Here is a 24915-nt window from a genome sequence, read left to right on the forward strand (position 1 = left end):
TAATCAAACCCTAACTCACATATTTGAAAAGTAGAGGGTTTGTAGTGGATAATGTTGGGTTAAACTGCTTTTAAAAGCAGAGAATATAGTGGTTATGCTACAAAATTACAAAAAGTCCAATACTTAGTGCCTCCTTCAAAAACAAGCTGGAGCACTCCAACTTGCTGCAAAACAAGAACACTGCTGTGATTTTAAAACATCACGTTGTCTGCACAAGATGCTGCATGAATTTTTAGTTTTGCTTCCCACAACACCGATTATAAATGTGCATATGTGAGCGTTTGCTGCAGCTTTGCCCGAACCGCCCTGCACAACATGTGGGCATTTGTTCAAATGTGTACACAGAATGATTTAGAAAATGTACGTATGATTTCTGTGCATGCATGTTTTTGCATGCTCAGCTGTTTCGTGCATGTTATAAGGTATGTGAGTGTATGCTTGTGTGTCTTTAAAGATCACTGAGCTACATGAGTGGGCTTGTACCTGTGGGTGGTGCAGGCACCGTGTTCTTGTTGCTACGAGCAGACCTACGAAGCTGATAAAGCGCTTTTTTTTTTCTTTAGCTTCAGGCTACAGATCTGAGCCAGGCTGTTTGGTTGTGCTCTCTCACTTCTCATTATCTAACAGGAATTTACTGAATCACAAATCAAAGATGCAAAGTGTGTTACTGCTTGTTGAAATACCATTCTGTCAGGAAAAAAAAGCAAGGCTACCAAAGCCTGTAAGTGCATGTCCAGGCCTCAGCAGTGACATGAGTTGTGTGTGTGTGTGTGTGTCTGTGTGTCTGTGTGTACCGGTGAGTCATGCATAGTCTGTGGGTGTGTGTGTGTGGAGTGCTGGACACGTTTAAGATTTAAGCCTCTCGCAAAACTTGCCTCAGTTGCATAAATATGTTGCCTGTATGTTTATCAGCCTGAAAGCTGTTTACATTCAAGAGGAATGACAGCATTATTTTCTCTCCTGCTGTTTAGATTCAGCTGGTTTCATAATGTTGCTGCAGAGAGCGGAGATGTGTGCAGAATAGGGTTGTCAAAAGTATCGATACTCTAAAAAGTATCGATACTAAAACGTTGTATCCGGATACGATACTCATTTTCAAAAGTATCGATGGAAAGTGTTATTTTCTCTCTTGAAGTCCAAGAAAAAAGTCGACTTATCAAGCTTGCCTTATATTGTGCACAGCATACAAGCTCAAAATATTGTTCTAATTGTTATTGTTTATATTTATTTTTTGCACTACCTCAGACCTGAAGCTTGTTATCATAGTTGCAGTTTCTTTTTGCACAACTGTTTTTTATTATAAATATTTAACCTGTGGTTCTGTTAATTTTTACATGTTGCATTTTTCTTGTTAATAAAAATAAAATGAAATATAAAATAAATATGCTGCTATTGTTTTAACAAATTCACCCTCTGTACCCCAAAAAACCCGCCCGTGGGTTTGAAAAGCATTATTATTTTCTTTTCTTTTTTTTTTAATTGCCAAAAATACACAAAAAAAGGCATTATCGTTGGGTTTCTTACTTTCTGAATGTCCTTAAAGTGATCATATGTGTTGACCAATAGAAGCTTAAAATTGTGACACTTCATTTAAAAAAAATTACTTAAATCTTAATTACTTATTTAAAATTTTGACACAAAAACAACAACAAAACCTTTTGCACTAATCAGATCCTGTTAAAAAACATGTGAAATACTGCACTTTTAATAGAGCTGCATCAATTACTCGATTAATCGTACAATAATCGATTATTAATTTCATTGTCAACTATTTTGATAATCGAATAATTGGTTTGAGCAGAGACAAAAAGACAAAAAGTCTCTGATTTCAGCTTCTTCAATGTGAATATTTCTGGTTTCATTGTTCCTTTACGACAATAAACTGAATATCTCTTTGGTTTGTGGACAAAACAAGAGATTTGAGCACATCATCAAATCAACATTTTATTGACCGAACAACTAATCGATTAATCGTTTAAATAATCGTCAGATTCATCCATAATGAAAATGACCGTTAGTTGCAGCCCTACTTTGTAAGCAAAACTAAAAGGCCAACAGTCACGTCAAAAAAATCTGTGAAAACTGAACTGCATGTACAATATCGATTTAATTATTGCTGTCGCCATGACTGTGCTGTTTCTGTAGAGGTGCAGGACATATATATATATATATATACTGCAGTGTAAACAAGGCAGCAGTGAGTAAGATGTGACAGAGGAAATAACGTCCTGAAACAGCTCGGGGTTGAGAGGGTTAATTCCTTCTGTTGTCCTGGGAATATGAAGATTATCTAATGCCATGACAGTCATTGCAGAGTGGCGTGGAGGCATGCAGCTGGATTGTGTTTGCTGCAGCTGCTGTGTTTGGATTAGATTGAAACATAAGATCCCCCTTCTTTCCTTCCTTCCTTCCTTCCTTCCTCCCTTATGTCCAGTTTTACAGTACTTCTGTATGCTTTAATCCTTTTAGTTATTTGCTGCTTATTCCTCCTCTTTCTTGCTATCTATCAGTCTCTCTCTCTCTTTTTTCCCTCTCCTCTCTCCTCCTACTCTCAGCCATACAGAGTGCTATTGGGCCTCTAGTGCTGGCAGCGTCCCAATCTGTTACATAACAGCACCCTCAGCCTCCCTCAATCACTGCCGGGCTAGGCTAGCCTCAGCCACGCTATATATCTTGCCTTTCGTTTCTTAAACACTGCCCTGCGGCAAAGCGACTATATCTCTGTGGGCTCAGATTACATTACATTTTTACATTTTTTGATGGAAAAACTGATCATTTTCACCCTCCTGTTTAGCAACACTAATGACACAACATGGCAAAGAAAGCCATTATGCAAGGGTGGGGACGAAAAGGGACGTGATCCTTATCTCTTCATGTTTACAAGTGTGAATGATGTAATCGGCCAAGGACCAAACCTAGCCAGAGTCTACCACAGAGTCCCTGTTCATTTATATTTTTCAACATTTTTCAAGGACTACCGTCCTTTTGTTCCAGTCCCAAAAATGAAGATAGATTATTCACGTCTATAAGAATAAAAGCAGTCAATAAAGTCCGGTCAGAGACTGATATTTAAACAGTAGACCTGTTGGGTTTAACTAGTCTGTGTTCAACTCAAGCTGCATTACAGAAGCCTTTTCTTTGAATAGTCCCTTTCCCTGTTTGTACAGCAAGTAAAATAAGCTGCCATTTGGTTTGGTTGGAACAAAAAACCTGCAGACTCTCAAGACGCAGTGGCGCGAGATTAAAAATCACTCTTCAAGGCTTCCTGAGGACACACTGTGTTTGCACACATAACACGGTGTCTCGCTGCATTTATCATTTTACGATCAATCTCTGAAATCTCTGCAGTAGCTCTAGTCCGTGTCATGATCTGGAACAATCTTTTCTGACTGAACAGAGCGGGTCATTTCCACTTAAATCTGGAGCAGAGTCTGTGACGCCTCTAGCCTACTTCTTCCCCCAACCCCCTTTAAGATCCAGGCTCCATCAGTGAGTTCCTTCTCTCTTAGCTAAGTCTCCAGGTCTGTCTGGATCCTGGCCCCCCGCCTGCAGCCAGTCCTCAGGGAGCAGTGGTGCCGTGGCAGGACAGCTGCGTTTGAGGGGAGTGGGGAGGGGGGTGTCACTTTTTGAGGAAAAAGCCCAATTCATCAACCACACCTTTCAGCCTGCTCGACACCTTAATCCACCCAGTTAGGCTCAGGAGTGTTCCCTGCAGACCTGGCCCCACTGCCCTGCCTGTTCTGGGTAGGGCTGGGCGATATGGCCCTAAAAGAATATCATGATATTGCAGACTATTTTTGCGATAACGATATTCTTGACGATATTAGGAAACACTTAAAAAGATAGAAAATATGATTTTTTTTGTAGTCTGTATAAATAATTAAAAATCTAAAATGTAGTGTGAAGTGCAAATCTCAACAGTTGCCAAATACAAAAATTTTTACTCTTGACTCTTGAGTATGAGCAAATAATAAAAATAACCATTTAGGGGTTCCGGGGGCATATTTTAATGAAATTTTGTAAAGGAGAATAAAGGTTATTGTATGTTTTATTTAAGGCATCGTATTTTGACAGTCTTCTTGTAAATTCTGTGGTGGATTCTCTTAACACACTGCGCTCTTATTTTGAAAGCTGCATGTGTTTAGCGACAGGGAGTAAGTAGCTTTTTGTGATTAAAACAACTTCAACCACTACATCAAGAAGTAAGAACGTTACCAATATCATGATATGCATTTTTTTTAACCATAAAAAAAATATACCGATATTATCGTGAACGATACGATATGGCACACCCCTCGTTCTGGGGACCCTCTGGGGTAAAACCCAGAAAACTACATTCATGCACTAAACTGTAAGCTCAATTTGCAACTCAATGAGACTCTTAAACTAACTTATTTTACAGTGTACAGGCTCTTAATATTATCAGTTCACAACCTGATTAAGTTTGGTTGATAGCAATGGTATGTGTCAATGGAAAGGGTTAGTTTTTGCAGCTATCAATGCAGAGCAGCCATTGGCATGCAAACAAGTACAGTACACACGAGACTGCAGTGTCAATACACTTAACAGTTACGGATGCATGCAAACACCACACCTGTTGTGAGCAAAGCTGAAAGTTAAACTTCACAAGTAACTTTCGATCACTGTCATCATTTTTTTTTTAAATTCACATAAAGACATAAAAGCACAAGCCAGCGTGTTAACTTTACCTGACGTGATAGGCATATCCCTCTGCACCATGCTGAAGGGGAAACTTCCCGGCAAGATTAACGAGTCATATTCCAGACACAAGCAGAGTAAGAAGTGTAACAAAAACAGCAGTAGAGGTGCTGAAGAGAAGTCCAGAAACAATAAAAAAAAAAGCTACAAATACGTTTTCCTCTCACCGGCAGCTCCACAGGTAGCGCCTCACATTCCCTTTCTCTCTCTGAAGTGTCTGTCTACAAGTGTGTGCACGCCCCGACCTGACAGAGAGGGCGTGTGTTTGTCTGTGTGTCTGCCCCCTTTTTTTTTTTTTTTTTTTTTGCTCCTTGGAAAAGATCCACTGAAAGGTTTCGGATCTCTCCGTGGCAACACCTTCGCGTTTCACTCCCGCTCCCTTGTGCTTAAATAAAAACTTTTAGTGACTCGTCTGCAGCCGGTTTAAAAGTCAAAAAGAACAAAAACACGCCGGTGCCAAGCCTCGGCTCCTCAAGTACAGTAACGCACCCCCTCCTTTTTTTTTTCTCCCCTTTCCATTTTCCCTCGCTTTCCTTCTATTCCCTCTCTGGCGAGTTATGCAATACTGCCATTACAAACGTGACCTCCCCCTCCCCTCTTCTTCCCTTTCCTCCTTCTTCTGCGGCCCACACTCCCACACATGCTTCTCCGCCTCAAAGTTTCGAATGACCTCAGTCGCATTATCAAAGTGTGGAACAATCAGAGGAAAGTTTAGACATCATGGGAAATAGGGGTGTGCCATATCGTATCGTTCACCATAATATCGTTATATTTTTTTTATGGTTAAAAAAAATGCATATCATGATATTGGCAACATTCCTGCTTCTTGATGTAGTGGTTAAAGTTGTTTTAATCACAAAAAGCTACTTACTCCCTGTCGCTAAACACATGCAGCTTTCAAAATAAGAGCACAGTGTGTTAAGAGAATCCACCACAGAACTTACAAGAAGACTGTCAAAATAAGATGCCTTAAATAAAACATACAAGAACCTTTATTCCCCTTTACAAAATCATTAAAATATGCCCCCGTAACCCCTAAATGGTTAATTTTATTATTTGTTCATACTCAAGAGTCAACAGTAATTTTTTTTTGTATTTGGCAACTGTTGAGATTTGCACTTAATAATAATAATAATAATACATTTTATTTGTAATGCACTTTACATTACAGGAAATCTCAAAGTGCTACAGGTTAAAAGCATAACATTCTAATTATAAAAAGGATTTAAAAAAAAACAGCTAAAAACAGAAAACATACATACATAATCTAAAAACAATCTAGATGGGAGGAACCAAAGGTTTTGCTAAAAAGGAATGTTTTTAGTCCTTTTTTAAAAGTCTCTATGGACTGTTCACACTACATTTTAGATTTTTATTTATTTATACAGACTAAAAAAAAAAAAATCATATTTTCTATATATTTTTAAGTATTTGGTAATATCGTCAAGAATATCGTTATCGCAAAAAATAGCCTGAAATATCGTGATATTCTTTTAGGACCATATCGCCCAGCCCTAATGGGAAACTGCTTAAAAGGCTCTGGTTGTGTCTGTTTTCTATGTCACTAATGCATGTGGACCTAAACATCTGCCTCTGATCCTCATCCTGAAAAAAACATCACCTCTCTCTATATACACACACACACACCACACATTTCAGTGTTTCAATAAATCTCCATGCGCTTGTCCCTAACAGAGGAAGGAACTTTGTGTGATAAACACATTGCATAACCTGCTGTCAGAGATAAAGCTTTGATAGGCTTTTACTATGGGGGCATTCCATTCTGTTTCACTGCCACAAATGTGTACAGAAATGCACACGCAGTCACATGCAGCGAGTATCTCTGGTGCTCTGAAAGCATCTTCAATGTAAGATTAGCTGCAGCGGTGCCTGCAGCAACACGCCTGCTTCTAGGCTGCAGAATGAAATGTGTAAGGAATAGGTCAACAAGAGCATGGGTTGTTTAGATTTGGGAGTGGTGGCCTCAGGCTGTGGGAGTCTGTGCCTTTGTGTGTTCCTGTGAGGTAAACACGGTCCTATGACAAGCAGTCACAGGACAGTTCATAAACATGATGATGTCAACATCACTTGGAATATTCAAACCTAAAAAAAATGTCTTATTTTACTTCCTCCGCTGCAGTGAAGCTACACTGCAAAAAAAACAAAAGTTGGGTGAACTCAAAATGTCAAGGCAACAAACTTCGATAAAATTTGAAGTTGGACAATTAAACTAAATATTTTAAGTTTTGTTTTTGAGTTTGCTCAACTCTGAATTCAGATTTTTGAACTTTTCTAAAAGTGAAAATTTTACATTGTAATAACTTTTAATCCTTACTTCTGCTAACTTCTGCAATGTGCTGAATTGGCTAATGTTGCGACCACAATTTTGAGTTAGCATTGATACGCTAATGGCTACTCTTGTAGCTGTAACAAGCAGCGCCGCTAGCATCAGTTAGCCGCTAGCATCAGTTAGTCGCTAGCATCACTTAGCCGCTAGCATCACTTAGCCACTAGCTTTCGCTAATGACAGAATTTCACCGCTTTCCCGCATTTCACAACAAAGAAATAAGAGTTAGCAGAACTATTGTCCCTTGTTGTGAACCCCAACTTAAAGATATAAGTAACAACAACTCACAAACTTGTTTTTGAGCAGACAACTGGCTTCCTTTGTTGTGCTAACTTACATTATTGCCCTAAATGTCAATAATTTATATTTCCAAGTTTTACCAACTTAAATCACTGTTTTAGGCAAAAAATACAAGTTGGCTTTTTTTGCAGTGTAGCTGTGCTTCTTTTTCAACCGTTGATTTTTATTGTACCGGTTATTGTGCATTATTGTCTGCCGCCGTTTTAACCCCCCTAAAGATGGTAAATCATTTACCGATCCAACCTCGCTTAACCTTCCTCTTTCGACAAATCAGGAGAGAAACAGCAGGTCAACATACTCTGTCTCCACAAAGCTGTGTGGCCAACGCCCAGCTTAAACAATGGCCCAATGTGTGTATGTGTGTTACAGGATCCCAGGTTACCATTGCTCTGATATCTCTGCCTTTATTGTCATTGCACAGAGTAACAAGTACAAGGACAACCAGATTAAGCCATCAACCCGTCCAAACGTATAAAACACCCACAAACAGTATGACAGAGGTAAACAGGACAGGAAGACAGTATGAAGAGAGAGGAATACAGCACACGTGAGGAGAGGAAAGGAAGAAAAAACTATGAAAAAAACCTCAGCAACATAGGCATAATACAATTCACAACATGAACAGACTTATGACATGCCACAGGGAGGAGGGGGGGGTTGAACTTGGCAGAAACATTTAGATGTTTTTTTTACTGAAAAAAACTGTTACTGTTTTTTTTTTGCTCTGATCCAATTTTTTTGTTTGGCTGTAGGGTTGTCAAACGTATCGATACTCAGAAAAGTATCGTTACTAAAACGTTGTATGTGGATACAATACTCATTTTCAAAAGTATCGAGTATCTGAAGCTTGTTATCATAGTTGCAGTTTATTTTTGCACAACTGCTTTTAATTATAAATATTTAACCTGTGGTTCTGTTCATTTTTACATGTTGCAGTTTTCTTGTTAATAAAAATATTTCTGTTCAATTTTGGGGTCTTTGTTTTTATCCTTGTGGTACCACATTTTTTTTTTTTTTTTTTTTTTTTTTTTTTTTAAATGGGACCTATATCAGACTCAGTGTGAACTGCTTATGGTCCAGAACATACCTGCATGCACGGAAGAACATAAACAAAGACATCAGATGCAGCACACTGTGTGGGAAGGTAAACATGAAGGCTGCTGAAGTCAGTGTTTACAGTGGAAGCCCAAGTTATGAACAGCGGATAACGAAAAAAGTTTTTTAACAAATGGCTTTTTGTGGAGCAATGGCTTCTACGTCTGTATGGACGTCTGATTATAAAAAAATCTGTGATTTGTGCTGTCACATTGTTCTCAAAATCACTAGACTGAATGTAGCAATAGCAGTACATGCTGAAGTGCACCTAATTTTAAATGCTTTAGTTTTGGCTTGAATCTGAGAGTGCATCCCCACCAGTTTTGTAGAACTTGGTCAGGTGAGAAAGATGTCACGTGGCACTAAATAGCGGCATCAAGTCAAATTGTGTTTTTGACATTGTGATGACATAATCAGAACAAACAACAGGAAACAACCTCTAAACCAGTTTTATGTGTAAAAAAGGAGGCAGGTATTTACAACCTAGACTTGGGTGGTATCAGGATGTACCAGGTGTTTAGAAATCCTGACGGTATGATTTTCAATACCCTTAAAAATAAACACTACTCATTCAGTCCATGTGTTTATCTGATAGGGAGTTGCAACATGCACCAAGCTGTTTCGATTTTTGTAATTTTATTTTGTAAACTTAACAGACTGCCTCTGAAGAACAAGAGAGCTCTGCTGTGGGAAGGACAGCAGGGGAAACATAAATACACAAAAAATACACAAACATACAAATACAGCCATATAAGGTTAATTAAAAATGATTGCTGATTGACTAAACAGATTAATTAGTTCAGCTCTATGTGCCCATACTCAGCTATTACTTCTCTATAAAAGACAAAGCATATAGTTTAACTTGCAAAGACTTGAGTCAAATGTATTTAAACCCGTCAAACAAAAGCTCACATATAAACAACATTGTCCAATAAAAACCTTTTCATCCTCATGACTTTAATTTAAACGCTCTGATTCACTTGTACTTTGGCTGAGTGAACCTAAACACACTAAATGCATAAATGCTGCAATATCAACTTTTCCACCATGATTCAAATTAAGGAAGCTGCTGCACAGAAAGCCAAGTGCTGTAAACGGTTCGCTAACTCCAGACACACAAAAAAAGGCCTGCAGAGTCTTAAGTCTACCCAGCAAATGTGCAGCACGGTCTAATCTACTGTAACAAGAGGTCAAAGCAGAGGAGCAAGCCAATTACAAACAGCAGCTTCTTCACTCCCTTCTTTCTGGAGACTTCAGGGCAAACAGAGAGTCTGTACGCAGACACACACAGTTCTGACCTGAGCACTTAAATCTGTGAAACAGCCTCTGCAGTGAGGTAGCCTCTCCACAAATGAACAAGACGTACAGACACATCTGACATTTAACTTCTGCCTCTCGAGCAGAAACATAAGTGTTTTTCCCCTCTTTCGACTTAGCCTCAACTTATGTAACATGTTCTCCGTGCGCAACTTTTTTAGCTTGAAAGAATTTATGTTGGAAATAAGGCACTTCTGTGAAGGATGAGTAGTGCTGCACTGAAATATTCACTTGATCTGGTGGCAAGAGTGCTGGACTGCAAGGTCTGCAGAGTGATGGCAGTGTGTCCTGCACACTCAAAAAAATGTCCCTCTAGCCAGAAAACAATCTATAAATACAACATGAATTCATCCTTTGTTGATCTCATTGAAAAATAGTATATAACGATGCTTATGCTGTGATGTAAACATCTAGAGCTGCAACAATTATTCGATTAATCGAACAATAATCGATTATTAAATTAAGATGATACAACTAGAGAGAACTGGCTGATAAAAGTTAACATATTTGTTCATTTTAGGGTTTTAATGAAGAAATATAACTAACAATTGACTGTTTTCATATACAAACTATAACTAAGCTGATATACAGAGTAATTCAGTGGTGTTAAATGTTCTTTAGACCCAGTTTAGGGGGTCAGGTTTTCTAGTCAAGTCAAGTAGAGCTGCAACAATTATTCGATTAATCGAACGATAATCGATTATTAAATTAATCGTCAATAATTTTGATAATCGAATAATTGATTTGAGCAGTTTTTTTAAAGACAATAAGTCCAAATTCTCTGATTTCAGCTTCTTCAATGTGAATATTTCTGGTTTCTTTGTTCCTTTATGACAATAAACTGAATATCTCTTTGGTTTGTGGACAAAACAGGAGATTTGATGACGTCATCTTGTGGTTTGGGAAACACTGATTGATATTTTTCAGCATTTTATTGACCAAACAACTAATCGATTAATCGTTTAAATAATCGACAGATTAATCGATAGTGAAAATAATCGTTAGCTGCAGCCCTAGTAAACATCCAAACAAGTGAATGGACAGGGATTAGTGACATAGAAGTGTCAGAAAATCCAATTTTGGAACCCAAAACACTTTTTTAACACTTTTGACTGATAAAATTAGACTATAATGCTCGAAAAATTGAGCCAACATGCCTGTGTTACAGCTTCAGCCCACCCACAACCAAGTACTAAAGTCTTGGATTAAAGCACTGGTGAGTGAAAGGACAAAAAGTGTGCATGCACCACAGTCTCACCATTCTTCCTCTCCTGCAGAGGCAGCGGGTCAGATCCTGGCTGAAGGGACAGCTCCTGGAGCTCATTGGTCACCGCCTCGCTCTGCGGGCTCGAGGCCAAGCCCGGCGTCCCGGGGACTTCCATGTTAACAGGACTTGGCTCCTCCCCTCTCTGTGGGTGTAGCGTTGCCAGGGTGACAGAGAGACCTGTAGCAAAAAAAAAAGGACATTAATAGTTTAATGACTCATCACAGAGCTCCATTTGATATTAAAGGAGACATATTATGCGTATATGGGGTTCAACTAGAACATGTTTACATGCTTTAATGTTCAAAAACATGTGATTTTTTTTCCTCATACTGTTTGTCTGAATATATTCAGTCTGCTCTCACCTGCTGCTGTTTCCTCCCAGAACTCCTGCTCCTCTCTGACTCTCTCTCCTTCTCAACCATCTCTCTATCCTCCCTCCTTTTCCCCCTTCAACCTCTATCTACTCTATTCTATCTACTCTATTTGTTGATTTTCCCTGTACAACGACATCTATTGCACGTCTGTCCGTGGGAGATAATAATAATAACTTTATTTATATAGCACCTTTCAAAAACAAGTTACAAGGTGCTGTACAACAGAAATACAACATATCAAATACAATTTACTGACATCAACAAAATAAAACAACAAGAAGAAATTACATTAAAAAACTTTTTAAAAAAATGTAAAATTTAAAATCACCAATCGCAACAAGGTAATAAAGGAAATAAACAATAATAAAAGGAAAATAAGAGAAAGCCAATCGATAAAAGTGAGTTTTTAAAAGAGATTTAAAAGAAGCCACTGAGCTCGCCTGCCTGAGATCTCCGGTGGAGATCCCTCCTCTGTCGCTCTCCCTGAGGTTTCTTATTCTTTTTCCCCTGTTAAAAGGGTTTTTTGAGGAGTTTTTCCCTGGCCGATGTGAGGGTCTGAGGGGGTCGTACCATCAGGGCCGGCTCTAGCCCATTTGGTGCCCTAGGCGAGATCCATTGGTGTTGAGCAGCTCCGCTTGCTGTTTCACGGAGGGTGGAACTCCCGTTTTTGTTTGCCCATGGTGCCAACTAGGCTATATAACACAACTGTCTGTCTATATAATTATTATCTTACAAGTCAATTGGCAAAGAAGCACAGCTGGAGACGCTAACAAATTAAGAGACAATGAAAGTGCAAAACCACGCAAAAAATGTGTTGTGTTAAGCTAGTGTTTGCTTTATTTCAACCTAGCTAGCAAGCTAAAACAAATGAAACGTCTTCACACAAAAAGGCATTGAAAAAAATATTGGGACTTCTTCTCCTCTTTCCTTCTCTTTCGATACTGCGCTCCGGAGAGCTTTGATGGCCGTTTCATCTTGCAAGATATATCAAAACATAATGTGTGACAGCGATCTGACTGTCTAAAGGGGGGCAAGGCAATGACCACACGTCACGTGACTCAGCACCACAAGTGACAAAATGTCATTCTTTATCTGTTTCTTTATTTTGTTAATATTTATTATTTTTAAGAAAGAACATAAAGGGAAGGTGACAATGGGCATCGGAAATTATTTTTGTTTTTTTCTCTCTTGAGGGTGACTGGTGGCGCCCCTCGAGCAGATTGCGCTTTAGGGGACCGTCTATGTCGCCTATGGCCCCAGAGCCGGCCCTGCGTACCATGTACAGTCTGTGAAGCCCTTTGAGGCAAATCTGTGATTTGTGATTTTGGGCTATATAAATAAAATTGACTTGACTTGACTTGACTTGACTTGCTCTGACTGGCTTGCGAGAAAATGATGGTGCATCTTTGCAAAGGCAGCTCTCAAGTTTTGGGTGGAGACATTTAGAATCTAATGAGCCTTCATGTGACTATGGGTCAGATACCCAAATGTGCACAAGCACTGAAAGAGTTTTTCAGACAAGAACAACTACCAAAACACACTTGAATTGTTAATCCAAATGTGCAATAACACTAGTTCTTACAAAACAAACCATGACATATAAAACCCAATACAGGCTTTGGCATTGGTTTAGTTTTATCTCGTATCTAATTTATAACATCAGGGACTTCAGTACCGATGCAGCATTTTATTATCTGACAGTTAAGCAGCTTATGATCTAGCTTATGAACACATGAGCTTTCTGGCTAATGTTTGTCTTTGATGCAAAATAGCAAACACCAGGCCATCACAGCACACCATTCAATAACATTTTACACGCATCCTGTGGTTTCCTCATTGTGTATTTCCAGCTGTTTGCTGTGAGGGACTGTGGCAAAACTGATTCAAAACAGGTTGGGAAGCTGTGAAAACGTAATAAAAGCAGAATGCAATGACTTGCAAATCCTTTGCAAATTATATTCAAATGATTACAGTACAAAGACAAGATTTTAAATACTCAAACTAAGAAACTTTAGATTTAAAAAATGATGTTTTCTGTACATTTTTGGCAGTGTCCCAACTTTTTTGAATCTACTTGTCAGGGTAAAATGTGCAAAAGTTTTTAAATTTAACCTTGGTCTAAACCTATGTTCTTTTTCTTCCATTTGTTGTGTTTTCCCATAAAAGGTTTGTTTTATCACATCATCAATAAACAGAATCTGAAATTTACTACACCAGACTGTCTTTATTGGCCAATCCAGAGTTGAGTGTTCAACAAAGCCATTAAATAAAAATAAAGATAAATGGTACTTGGGGCACTTTACAGGCTGCAACAAGTCAAACAGCTAGTCGGAGGAAACAGAGCCCGTCTCTTTTCCTCTCTGTCTGTGTTTGTGTCTCTGCAGGGCTGTAGACCAGGGGCCTTCATCAGCCGTCAGGGAAGAATTTGCATGTTTGAGCTTTTACAACTGTTGCTGTGGCCGCAGCTTTTTCTCTGACTTATTAACAACCGTGGTGCAATTTACATACATTCAAACCATGTAACAACATAGCCCCAGAACTGGAGGTATTTCATAAAGGAAGCTATAAAAGATGTGCATGTTTGTGTCAGACAGAATATATGTTGCATCTTTTCAAATCCCCCCCACTGGGGACAATTGTTAAGAGTTAAGAGTAAAAAAACTAAGAGTTAAAAGTTGAAGTGGGGCTTACTTGTCAGACTAACTCCAGTCACAAGTCAGAGACTTGTGAGAAAGTTCAGCAGGGCCAGTTCTAGGCAGGGGCAAGAGGGGGCTGAGCCCCCTTAAATAAATGTCTTGCCCCCTCAAATCAAATTTTTAGAAGTTGAGAAAGCACATTTTAATATACTCAAATTAATATACAGTACAGGCCAAAAGTTTAGACACACCTTCTCATTCAATGCGTTTCCTTTATTTTCATGACTATTGACATTGTAGATTCATCAAAACTATTAATGAACACATGTGGAATTATGTACTTAACAAAAAAGTGTGAAATAACTGAAACATGTCTTATATTCTAGTAAGCAAAGGGTGGCTACTTTGAGGAATCTAAAATATAAGACATGTTTTCAGTTATTTCACACTTTTTTTGTTAAGTACATAATTCCATATATGTTTATTCATAGTTTTGATGCCTTCAGTGAGAATCTACAATGTAAATAGTCATGAAAATAAAGAAAAACGCATTGAATGAGAAGGTGTGTCCAAACCTTTGGCCTGTACTGTATATTACAATTTGACAAAATTATCTGCAGTAGCGGAAAAATCAGCCGAAAAAAGGACACACGATACACAATTGTTGGTTGAAATCTGGATGAAGGATGTTTTATTTTATTTTATTAATTTATTTATTTATTTTTCAGTTTCACCCCCCTAAGGGATTGCCACCTTATTGTGGTCAGGGGGTTTGTGTGCCTCAGTGACCTGAAGAGCTAAACTAGCAGAAGCTTAGTCTTCAGGTCTGAAGGTAGAGGCCTGACAAAGTGTAATCCACTTACTGTACGTTTGATTTGATCTTTTAATTTTAAAGGACTGGCAATGGACTCTTGAACCCCCTGGTGTATTCAATGTTCAGTGAATAAATTTCTGTCATTTGTGAAAAAAAAAAAAAAAAAAAATGAATGTTCAGACATTATGTACCTCGTACTCTCTGCATGATCAGTGTATGTACCGCTTTTTCTTTTCTTTTTATTATTCTTTTTATTTATTTTATTTTTTACGACTATTTCTCCTGATTAGTTCTTTGTTTCATGAGATTTGTTTGTTTCTTGAAATCCCTTTTTGTCTGACCTCATGATTGTAATGTTCCTTAATTATCAATAAAGATTTAAAAAAAAAAGAAAAAAAAAAAGTGTAATCCACTTCTAGACCAATGAAGAAAGCATTGTTACTATACGCACAGAAAAAAAAGTGCTGGAGCATGACGTGTACATATGATGCCCCCTTCACATTTCTGAATGCCCCCTCATATATACTGCCTAGAACCGGTCCTGAAGTTCAGCTGTTTTTTGTTACACAACAATATATTTTACACATACAGGAAATAGATTAAAATATAGAATGGGAATTGACAAAACCACTTTCTTAAACAAAGCAACAGAGCACCTTTGGTATCATGCTATAGACCACCTGTGAGTGCAGACTCTCAGCTGAGCTTTTTGCACTCATGACATTCTGGGCTCAGTTCCAATATAAATACATGTGAACTTTCCTCTCTATCCTAAATAAATGCACATGTGCAAGATCCAACATGTAAAGAAACAACTCTGAGGTAACAGAAAGGACCCTCGCCACGCAAGACATGCTTTCAACAAAATGATTGGCAGGTTACTTGGTTGGTACAAGTGACAACACAGCTTTCATTTAGTGTTTAAAGGGATAGTTCAGATTTTTTTTACGTGGGGTTGTATGAGGTACCATATTCAAGAAGCAGGCAGGAGAAGTGAAACAAAAGAGAGAAATGTTCTGCTGTTGATGGGGGCAGCAGCCAAATGTATTTTAGCCAGTTAAAAAAGGCCCAACTAAGAAAAAAATCTATATCAGTTTCAGTGTGTTATATTTAGAATCAGACATCAGACAGCTCTTTTGGAAAATAAAGGAAAATAAGGCCGCTTTATCTGTCTTGCTTTCCTCAAAGCCACCAGATTCCTTTGACAGAAACAGTAATTATACCTTGCAGAACACAGGAGTTGCTGGTCTACTGCTGTCTATCTGTTAGTTTATGTTATTGCTTGAGTTTGGTGAAGCTGAACTAACTCTTTAAAACACCAAAGTCACACAATAACACATGCTAGCCAAGGCAGCAGCAGACCAGAAACTCACATGTTCTGCAAGGTAGAATTACTGTTTTAGTCAGAGGAGTCTGGTGGTTTTGAAGAAGCACAGTTTCCCCCAGTTAAACTTAAACAGGGCTCTCAACCGCAAGGTAAACCAGCCAAATGATTAAAAAAATATATAGCCCTTAAACTGATATTGACTTTTTTAGGTGGCTAAAACATGTTTAGTCCACAGCAGTACATTACTTAACTTCTGTGCTGGTACTCCTGCTTCTCTAAACTGGAGTGACATTTACTATAATAGAAACTAGGCAAGTTTTTCCACACGGAAAGTGTTTGTAATCTTTACTCAGGCTGTTTCTAAGTAATATTTATGTAACAGAACCACTTATTTTTTCATGAAAATACTTTCATGAAAATATTTATTATGAATAATTTCATAATAAATAAGTAAATTGCAGATTCACTGATGTCCCTCAATTACATTTTACTTGGAAATATCAACTAATTAAGCCAATGAACTGGTTTAGAGAATATTACTTGGAACGAATGATTCAATTTACATACAAAACTGAGGACACATAATAACAAACAATCTAAGTAATGCACTACATGAAAAACTGCTGTTTTAAAGTAAAAGCACTGAATTTGTATTTCTTTGTAGAATTTATATAGATTATAATTAATAAATAATAATTACAAGGCCAAAAAATCTCTTTTTTAATCACTTTAGAAAATCCAACCCATCCCTTTAAATACACTTCATTATCACAACATTAACAATGATGTCATTGCTATCTGACAAATGTGCAAAATCACATACAAACTGCTGTTCAAAGCAATAAACTGTGTTCCACTGTTACGGTGTTTGTGAGATCAAATTGATAAATCAAGCTGAAATTTTCACAATGTTTGTTTTACATGATAGCTTTATCAAAAAATGGCTCTGTTCTATTCAAGTGCCCCAGGAAGTCATGAAAGTGTGAGAAATGAAACTGAAGCAGCTATAAAGAATTCAGCCATCATTTCCTGCTGTGACACGCCTGAATTTCTTCTGCACAAAGGCCTGTTATTAATTTGTAGGAAAAAGCAACGATGAGCAATAACATGTTAAAAAATGCAATACCCTTCAATTTAGAAATATCGCCCAGCCCTATTTACATAACATTAAAATGATACCAATTGTGTTTAAAGTTTGATGTGTTGTAGCTTGATGCAGACTTTGGGTTTGTTAACAATACAGCAGTAATGAGTGACTGCTGTGTATGAACACTGTGTTTCAGACCAGCTGTTACATTTGTAATACAAACTGGTTAAGCCTAAACATGGGGCTGTCACAGTTTAAACTATAGAGCAGGGATGGGCAACTTAAATGCTGCAGGGGGCCACAATTTTTCATCAGCACTACCACAGGGCCACATATAGGACCGTACACTTAACCAGATATGATGAAACTGCAATTTTAAATATGTTTACAGGGCAGTAACTTAACATATTTCATGCTCAAATGCATGTATAACAGTATAAACAGCAATACAAAAGATTTGAAGCAAATAAAAAGAAAAAACACTTACTGTGATTTCTTTTTTTTTTTCAGTGCAAGAACAGCAGACCAACATTAATTGCAAGAAGTCATTTTGTGCATTTTTACACTGCACTTTTAAGATTTCATGCTCAAATGCATGTAGTTGTACTGAGGGCCACTTCAAGTGAGGGTGCAGGCCATATGTGGCCCCTGGGCCTCCAGTTGCCCATCCCTGACTTAGACTATGAACAAAAATGTTTTAAAGTAGAATCATTTTATGCAAATCTTGAGAAAATGTTCAAATAAAAATCATCATCCTATAGGATATTGGACCCTTCCATTTATAACAATAACCTTTAAATGTCAATGACTCAAGGTGAACTGTGATATGTGAAATGTTTATGGTGGTACTATATTATAAACAGATTCCAGTATTTTATTTCTCAGATCACAGACTTTCCCACACACCCCCAATCACAGGCAGCATTTTCTTTTATGGAAAAGAAAATACCTCAATAAAAAATAACCACTTACTGTGATTTCTTTTTTTTCAGTGCAAGAACAGCAGACCAACATTAATTGGTTAATTAAAAGTAATTTTGTGCATTTTTACACTGCACTTTTAAGATTTCATGCTCAAATGCATGTAGTTGTACTGAGGGCCACTTCAAGTGAGGGTGCGGGCCGTATGCGGCCCCTGGGCCTCCTGTTGCCCATCCGTTATAGAGGGAGGGATATATATTATGTATATATATTCCATTGTAACCCAAGTCCATTTATTTGCACCTGCTTTATGGAACAGATTTTCCTGATTTACAGGAGTGAGTCTGGTGTAACTGGTTATCTTCCTTTATGAAACACTCCTCTGGACTGAACAGGCCCAGTAACCTGGGCAGCACATCACTAATGGCTGTTTACAAAGGCAGACAGCCTGCTGCTGCTGGTGTGTGTGTGTGTGTGTGTGTGTGTGTGTGTGTGTGTGTGTGTGTGTGTTGATCTCTCTCTCTGCAAATATGTGTTTTCAAGCTGTGGGGTTCTGATGGGGATTCTGTCGTTAGTGCACAGCGGGCCTCAAAACAATGAGGCAGTGTTGTCTGAGATGTCACTCTTCTCTCTCACAATTAAATGCCAGCGCACACATGGCTGAATAGCAACACACTAACCACATGACCCACGAATTGTATACCTTATTTTGTGTCTGCAAGTTTTAACATGTCAAATTCAAAACATTAAAGGCAATATTTTATGGCATGTAGGGTCTCATTTGAACCTTTTACTTGGTACTAGTGCAGTTTTTATTGCAAATGTATTATTTTTATTTTCATAAAAAAGGTATATTTTTAAGTATAAAATGTCATCTAATCATAAGCAGTAAATATTTTGCCCTAAAGAATATGCAACTTACATTTGACAAAAATTTGAGATCTGATACCAACTGATATTACTTTGATACTACACTAAAAACAGGACAAAACTAGTACTGAGTAGTAATACCCAGCTGTACTGCTCTGTGAGCTCATTATATGAATTTAGCCATGATTTTTGTTTTGGATAAAGGAGCTCTCAGCCCTCTGAACCCCAGTTTTCTATAATAATAATAATAATAATAATAATAATAATAATAAATGAAAAATAACGTTTTTACATCGCTAAAATTACACCATTTATAATTGCCAGAAACTGTAAAAAAGATTTTTTTTACGATCCTTAAACAAATCACGTGTGTTTCTCAGTGCAACTGACAAGCCATGAATGTTTCAGCTGAGACAAACAGACGTGTGAGAAAAATGCATAGAAACTTTACTGCAGGTTATTTACACAGAGCAGAGAGGAGAGGCCAAGGGGTTGTAAAATGTAAACAATTAAATATGTATAGCATGTGGACTAACTTTTGTAACATTTTTGTTAAATAAATTATCAAGAAATTAATCTTGTATATAGGGGTATGCCATATCGTATTGTTCACGATAATATCGGTATATTTTTTTTATGGTTAAAAAAAATGCATATCATGATATTGGCAACATTCCTACTTCTTTTTTTTTCAACTCTCTTTATTAATTTTCTCATTTTGAACATAAAACATAACCACGATACACATTTACACGTACACAATCACATTTATGTGTGGTTTAAATTATATTAACTAATATATTTCAGTATGAAAAAAACAGATAAAGGGGGTTACTTTAAGAAATAATATTGTACTTACATATATATTAATATACCCAGACATATAAACGTTCGGGGAAAAAACAAAGACGGAAATTAAAAATTAAATAAATAAAATACAAAGTAAATACATTTATTTTTAAAAAGGGTAAATAAAAGTTCTTTCCTTCTAGTGGGAACATGCCTACTTCTTGATGTAGTGGTTAAAGTTGTTTTAATCACAAAAAGCTACTTACTCCCTGTCGCTAAACACATGCAGCCTTCAAAATAAGAGCACAGTGTGTTAACAGAATCCACCACAGAATTTACAAGAAGACTGTCAAAATAAAATACCTTAAATAAAACATACAAGAACCTTTATTCCCCTTTACAAAATGTCATTAAAATATGCCCCTGGAACCCCTAAATGGTTATTTTTATTATTTTCTCATACTCTAGAGTCAAGAGTAATTTTTTTTTATTTGGCAACTGTTGAGATTTGCACTTCACACTACATTTTATTTATACAGACTAAAAAAAAATCATATTTTCTATATATTTTTAAGTATTTGGTAATATCGTCAAGAATATCGTTATCGCAAAAATAGGCTGAAATATCGTGATATTCTTTTAGGGCCATATCACCCAGCCCTACTTGTATATTGTATATTAGCTTATGAATGATGTCATTATAACTGTGATATATGGCTCAAAAGACATTTTTGAATACTCCCTACTACTAGCCAAGATTGTGCCGTTTCCATAGAGGTGCAGAACGTATATACTGCAGTGAAAAACCAGGTCACAGTGAGTCATTGTGACTGGAGCAGAAACACCCTGAACTGGTCGGGTTCAGAGGGTTAACAACAGATTATATAGCTATAATGGTGATCAAAACAAATGTCAGAAAGCATTCACCAGTGTATTTAACTATCAGGTCACCTGATATCCTGGAGTCAAATCATTTGCAATTGCACCGTCATGACACTTAGCAAATCCTCACAGCGTGCAGGCAGGAGTTTTGCATGTATATTTCAGCGTGATCATATTACAACCCTGTGATCACATGTTAAAAGTGTTAACAAACAAAACAGGTCTAGCAAAAGGAATCACAAGCCTATTTGCTCCGACTGAGAAAAACAAAGCAGGAACCTGCTTCTAAAAGGGAAGTTAATAACGTGACAGTGAAATTCAGTGGTGCAATAATTAAACCAAGATTTAAGGGTTTGAATTAGAGCCGTAGCAATACGTGATTTATAAAACATAATCTGCAAAAATTGGCTTATCATAGATGTATCGTATCAGCATATATGTTTGATATACAAGGATATGAAAACTTGTTTTTACTGGACATATAATGTCGGTGCGGGAATCACCAGAGGCCGAACGTTACAATATTATCACCACACTACTGAATACAATATTATTATGCTTGTAATAAGCGTCATAAAAAAGTGCATAATATGTCCCAAAGGAAAACTTTCCAAAAGGAAAATGTCACCTTTTGCAGTATGCAAACCAGTATGCTTTTCTATTCTGACCCACAATCCTTTGAACAGCATATAAATGAGCTAGATGCCATGTTATGATGAAGTAGCATGTTGTCATATTGTATGCATACTGCATGCAACACTATGTGCTCTGTAAGGGAAGCTGCAGTATATACTTAGTAAGTAAGTAAGTAAAAAGAAAAAAGAATGCATTGTATGTATTTAAGATAATGGTCCACTTTATCTCACTTTAATCTTGTTTATTGCAGATAAATGGGGTTGTCACAGTCATAAAAATGTGTTATAAATGTTGCATGCGCCTGAAACACTGAACTGTTTGCGTTTTATTATACATAGTCCAGATTAAGTATGATTTATAAGTATAATTTGTATTTGCATTATTAATCATTTTGTATTCAAATATTGTGATAGTGTATCAAATCTCCCCACCCCTAATACTATGTGAAACAAAAAAACAATGCTTAGGGTGATTTGGAAATGGTGTTAGCGAATATATAAATGCTCAACAATACATACTTTCCCCCGTCATTTACTTGTCTAGAATTGGTTGACAATGTAATACTTTGTATGTATATTATATTGATGTTTACTGTTCTTTCATAGTCATTTGTTTAAGAAAGCCGCCTTCTGAGTACCTTTGCCTAGTCATACAAGTGCACAATCCACATACAAAAGATCTACTTTTATTCCAGCTCAAAAATCAACTCCATTGTCGTCATATGAGACTCAAACATCCCATATCAGGCTCTAGAAAGTATGCTGCAGTGTGGCCAAAAACATTCTGGAGAAAAATTTGCCAATACCTTGACTAACACTGGATAATGCATTGCTTGCATCTACAGTAGGACAAACTGTATGCTTAATAACTGTGTAAGCACCATGATTTGACTATGACATAACGTTTGCAGTGGCTTCAAGACAACATGTGACATGCTGTCTCAGTGCAAACCATCCCTTTAAGATAACAAGACATTAGAGCATGGTGGCTTTATATCTCTGCAGCGTATATACAGTGATGCCTTAATAATCTAGCCTAAAAGTGCCCAGTGTTGCACAATTCAACAATCAACCCATAAATGCTAACTTCATCATCTTCATCCATAGTTTCCCGACAGATGGCTGCTGTTCAGACATGCAGCGTGTTCTGCTGCAATGCATTGAAAAGAAACACCAAGTACTCTAATTCCTCTCTACACGCCCACACTAGTCTTCAGATAGGCATCACAATTACACAGGTGCACAAAAAGACAAACAGGAATGCTTTGTTTCGCCATCAGACAGAGGAAAAACCCTACCAAGGATTACCACATCATGTTAGTTATCAGCATTAGGGTACAGGATGTGGTTCCCACCTGGCCTGTCATAAACTAGGCTTGATGGGAACCACAGTGTGCTTACCTGTATATCTAAATCATGGAAGGGCGTTTTCCCATGTCAGCAGGACGGTTCTGTTGACGAAAAAGAAAAAGGAATGCTTCAACAGAGGATAACTGATATCTGATCCCTCTCCCTGCCACACCATTTTCTACATTGTGCTCCATTTCTCTACGGATTATGATGTGAAGGAGCAGTTTTGGGTTCAGTGTGAGCAGGCCATGTGCAAAAACGCCTTAGTGGAGTTAAAGAGGTCAAGAAGAAACCTGAGAAGTGATAACATAAGCTAGCAGAATCCACGTTGCAGGAGGCCTTTCCACATTATGTCATGGGGCTGCAGCCTACAGCTGTCACTGTCCAAAACACAGACATGCTAAGCTATTGTTAGCTTGTCTGGGTGGGAGTTAACCTGAAGTCTAAACGCGAGTTTAAGTGACTCTGCTATGTTAAATCACACACAAACGACATTATAAAAGCGAAAGACTACCAACTACAACATAACATACTTATTAAAGGCGCTGGCTACTTCTGAAAGGTGTTCGGCATCCCTGCTGACTGCAGACAGACAGGCACACCAAGTTAGCTAGCTAGCGTTAGCATGCTATATCTACCAGGCATTAACTGCTAGCTAGCTGTTCAACGTAGCTCCCATCTGTCACGTTGCGGTTGTTATCTGATGGGGAAGCTAGCCACTACCGCTCCGCTATCTATGTAATGTAACGGTGTGTATTCACGCTTACTTTTCATGGTCGCCACTTGTGTGTTGTTTCTGAAAAGATAAACGGCTTTGGCATCACACTGCTACTTCCGAATCACAAAGGAAACTTTAACCGGAAAACCCTCCTCTGGTGGGACCACAGACCCGCTTCCTTCACAACACCTTCACAACCAGTCAGCTGCTCCATAACAGGACATGCTAGTCACATGTCAAACACTATGCTCTCTCTATTTAAACATGTTTAGCATTTAACTTGAACAAGAGGATAAAATATTTGCAGGTAGGTTCATGCAGCACATAAAACTACACATACACGCACATACAGACACCCCTGCACAGTCTATGTCTCCATCTAGTGTCAAGTGAGCAAACTTAAGACTTTACTTGAAGCACTTTTAGAGATTTTTCTGCTCATGAATCTTAGTGTTATAACATCTTCTTTTATATATATATAAGATAGAGATTAGATATATAAACACTTTTCAAAGTGATGACAAGTGTCACAAATGTTGTAAACGAAGACACAAAATGGCTAATATATATATATATGTATATATATATATATATATATATATATATATATATATATTGTATATTGTATATATATATATATTATATAGGCCTATATATATATACTGTTTTTGGGAGGGTTTATATATATATATATATATATATATATATATATATATATATATATATATATATATATATATATTGTGCCACATTGTGCATATTGAAGTATTGTCACATCTTCTTTTATTTATTTATTTGCTACTATTTATTAGTCATATATACATATAATTATTATCTACATATATTATCATGCTCTACTTCTTAATTATTTATTTATTGTTTTATCTTTTCATAAAAACGTTTTATTATTACTATTTACTTTTTAGAAGACACAAAATGGCTAATATATATATATATATATATATATATATATATATATATATATATATATATATATATATATATAAACCCTCCCAAAAACAGTTTTCTCCACATTGTGCATATTGAAGTATTGTCACATCTTCTTTTATTTATTTATTTGCTACTATTTATTAGTCATATATACATATAATTATTATCTACATATATTATCATGCTCTACTTCTTAATTATTTATTTATTGTTTTATCTTTTCATAAAAAATGTTTTATTATTACTATTTACTTTTATTTAGATTTTTCTGCTCATGCATCTTAGTGTTATAACGTCTTCTTTTATTTATTTGCTACTATTTATTAGTCTATATATATTATCACGCTCTACTTATTTGTTTTATATTTTTTATCTAGCTTTTTAAAAAACTTTAGTGTTATTACTATTTAGTTGGGGTTTTTTTTTATCTTACCTTACTTTATTTTTATGTATTTTATTTAATTAATTTCTAACATGCCTCCAGTGTTTCCTCACTGCTCCATGTTCAGATGGAGC

General features: G+C 36.9%; 1 protein-coding gene across 3 annotated transcripts in view; it reads right to left on the reverse strand.

The window, feature by feature from the left end:
* The window catches only part of mrtfab (myocardin related transcription factor Ab), an 81413-nt gene extending 57650 nt beyond the window's left edge, over positions 1–23763 (reverse strand). The window contains exons 1-3 of one of the 3 annotated variants that reach the window (XM_059324327.1): positions 23498–23763; positions 22782–22831; positions 11037–11222 (exon numbers count right to left, since the gene is read on the reverse strand). In XM_059324327.1, coding sequence (XP_059180310.1) covers positions 11037–11160 — 124 coding nt within the window. In that variant the 5' untranslated portion in view covers positions 11161–11222; positions 22782–22831; positions 23498–23763. Of the gene's footprint in view, positions 1–4709; positions 5441–11036; positions 11223–22781; positions 22832–23263; positions 23344–23497 lie in introns of those variants that run through there. The other 2 variants (XM_059324328.1, XM_059324331.1) reach the window with 2 other exon arrangements.
* Between the last annotated feature and the right edge of the window lie 1152 nt (positions 23764–24915).

Source organism: Centropristis striata, chromosome 21, assembly GCF_030273125.1.
Source record: "Centropristis striata isolate RG_2023a ecotype Rhode Island chromosome 21, C.striata_1.0, whole genome shotgun sequence".
Lineage (NCBI taxonomy): Eukaryota > Metazoa > Chordata > Actinopteri > Perciformes > Serranidae > Centropristis > Centropristis striata.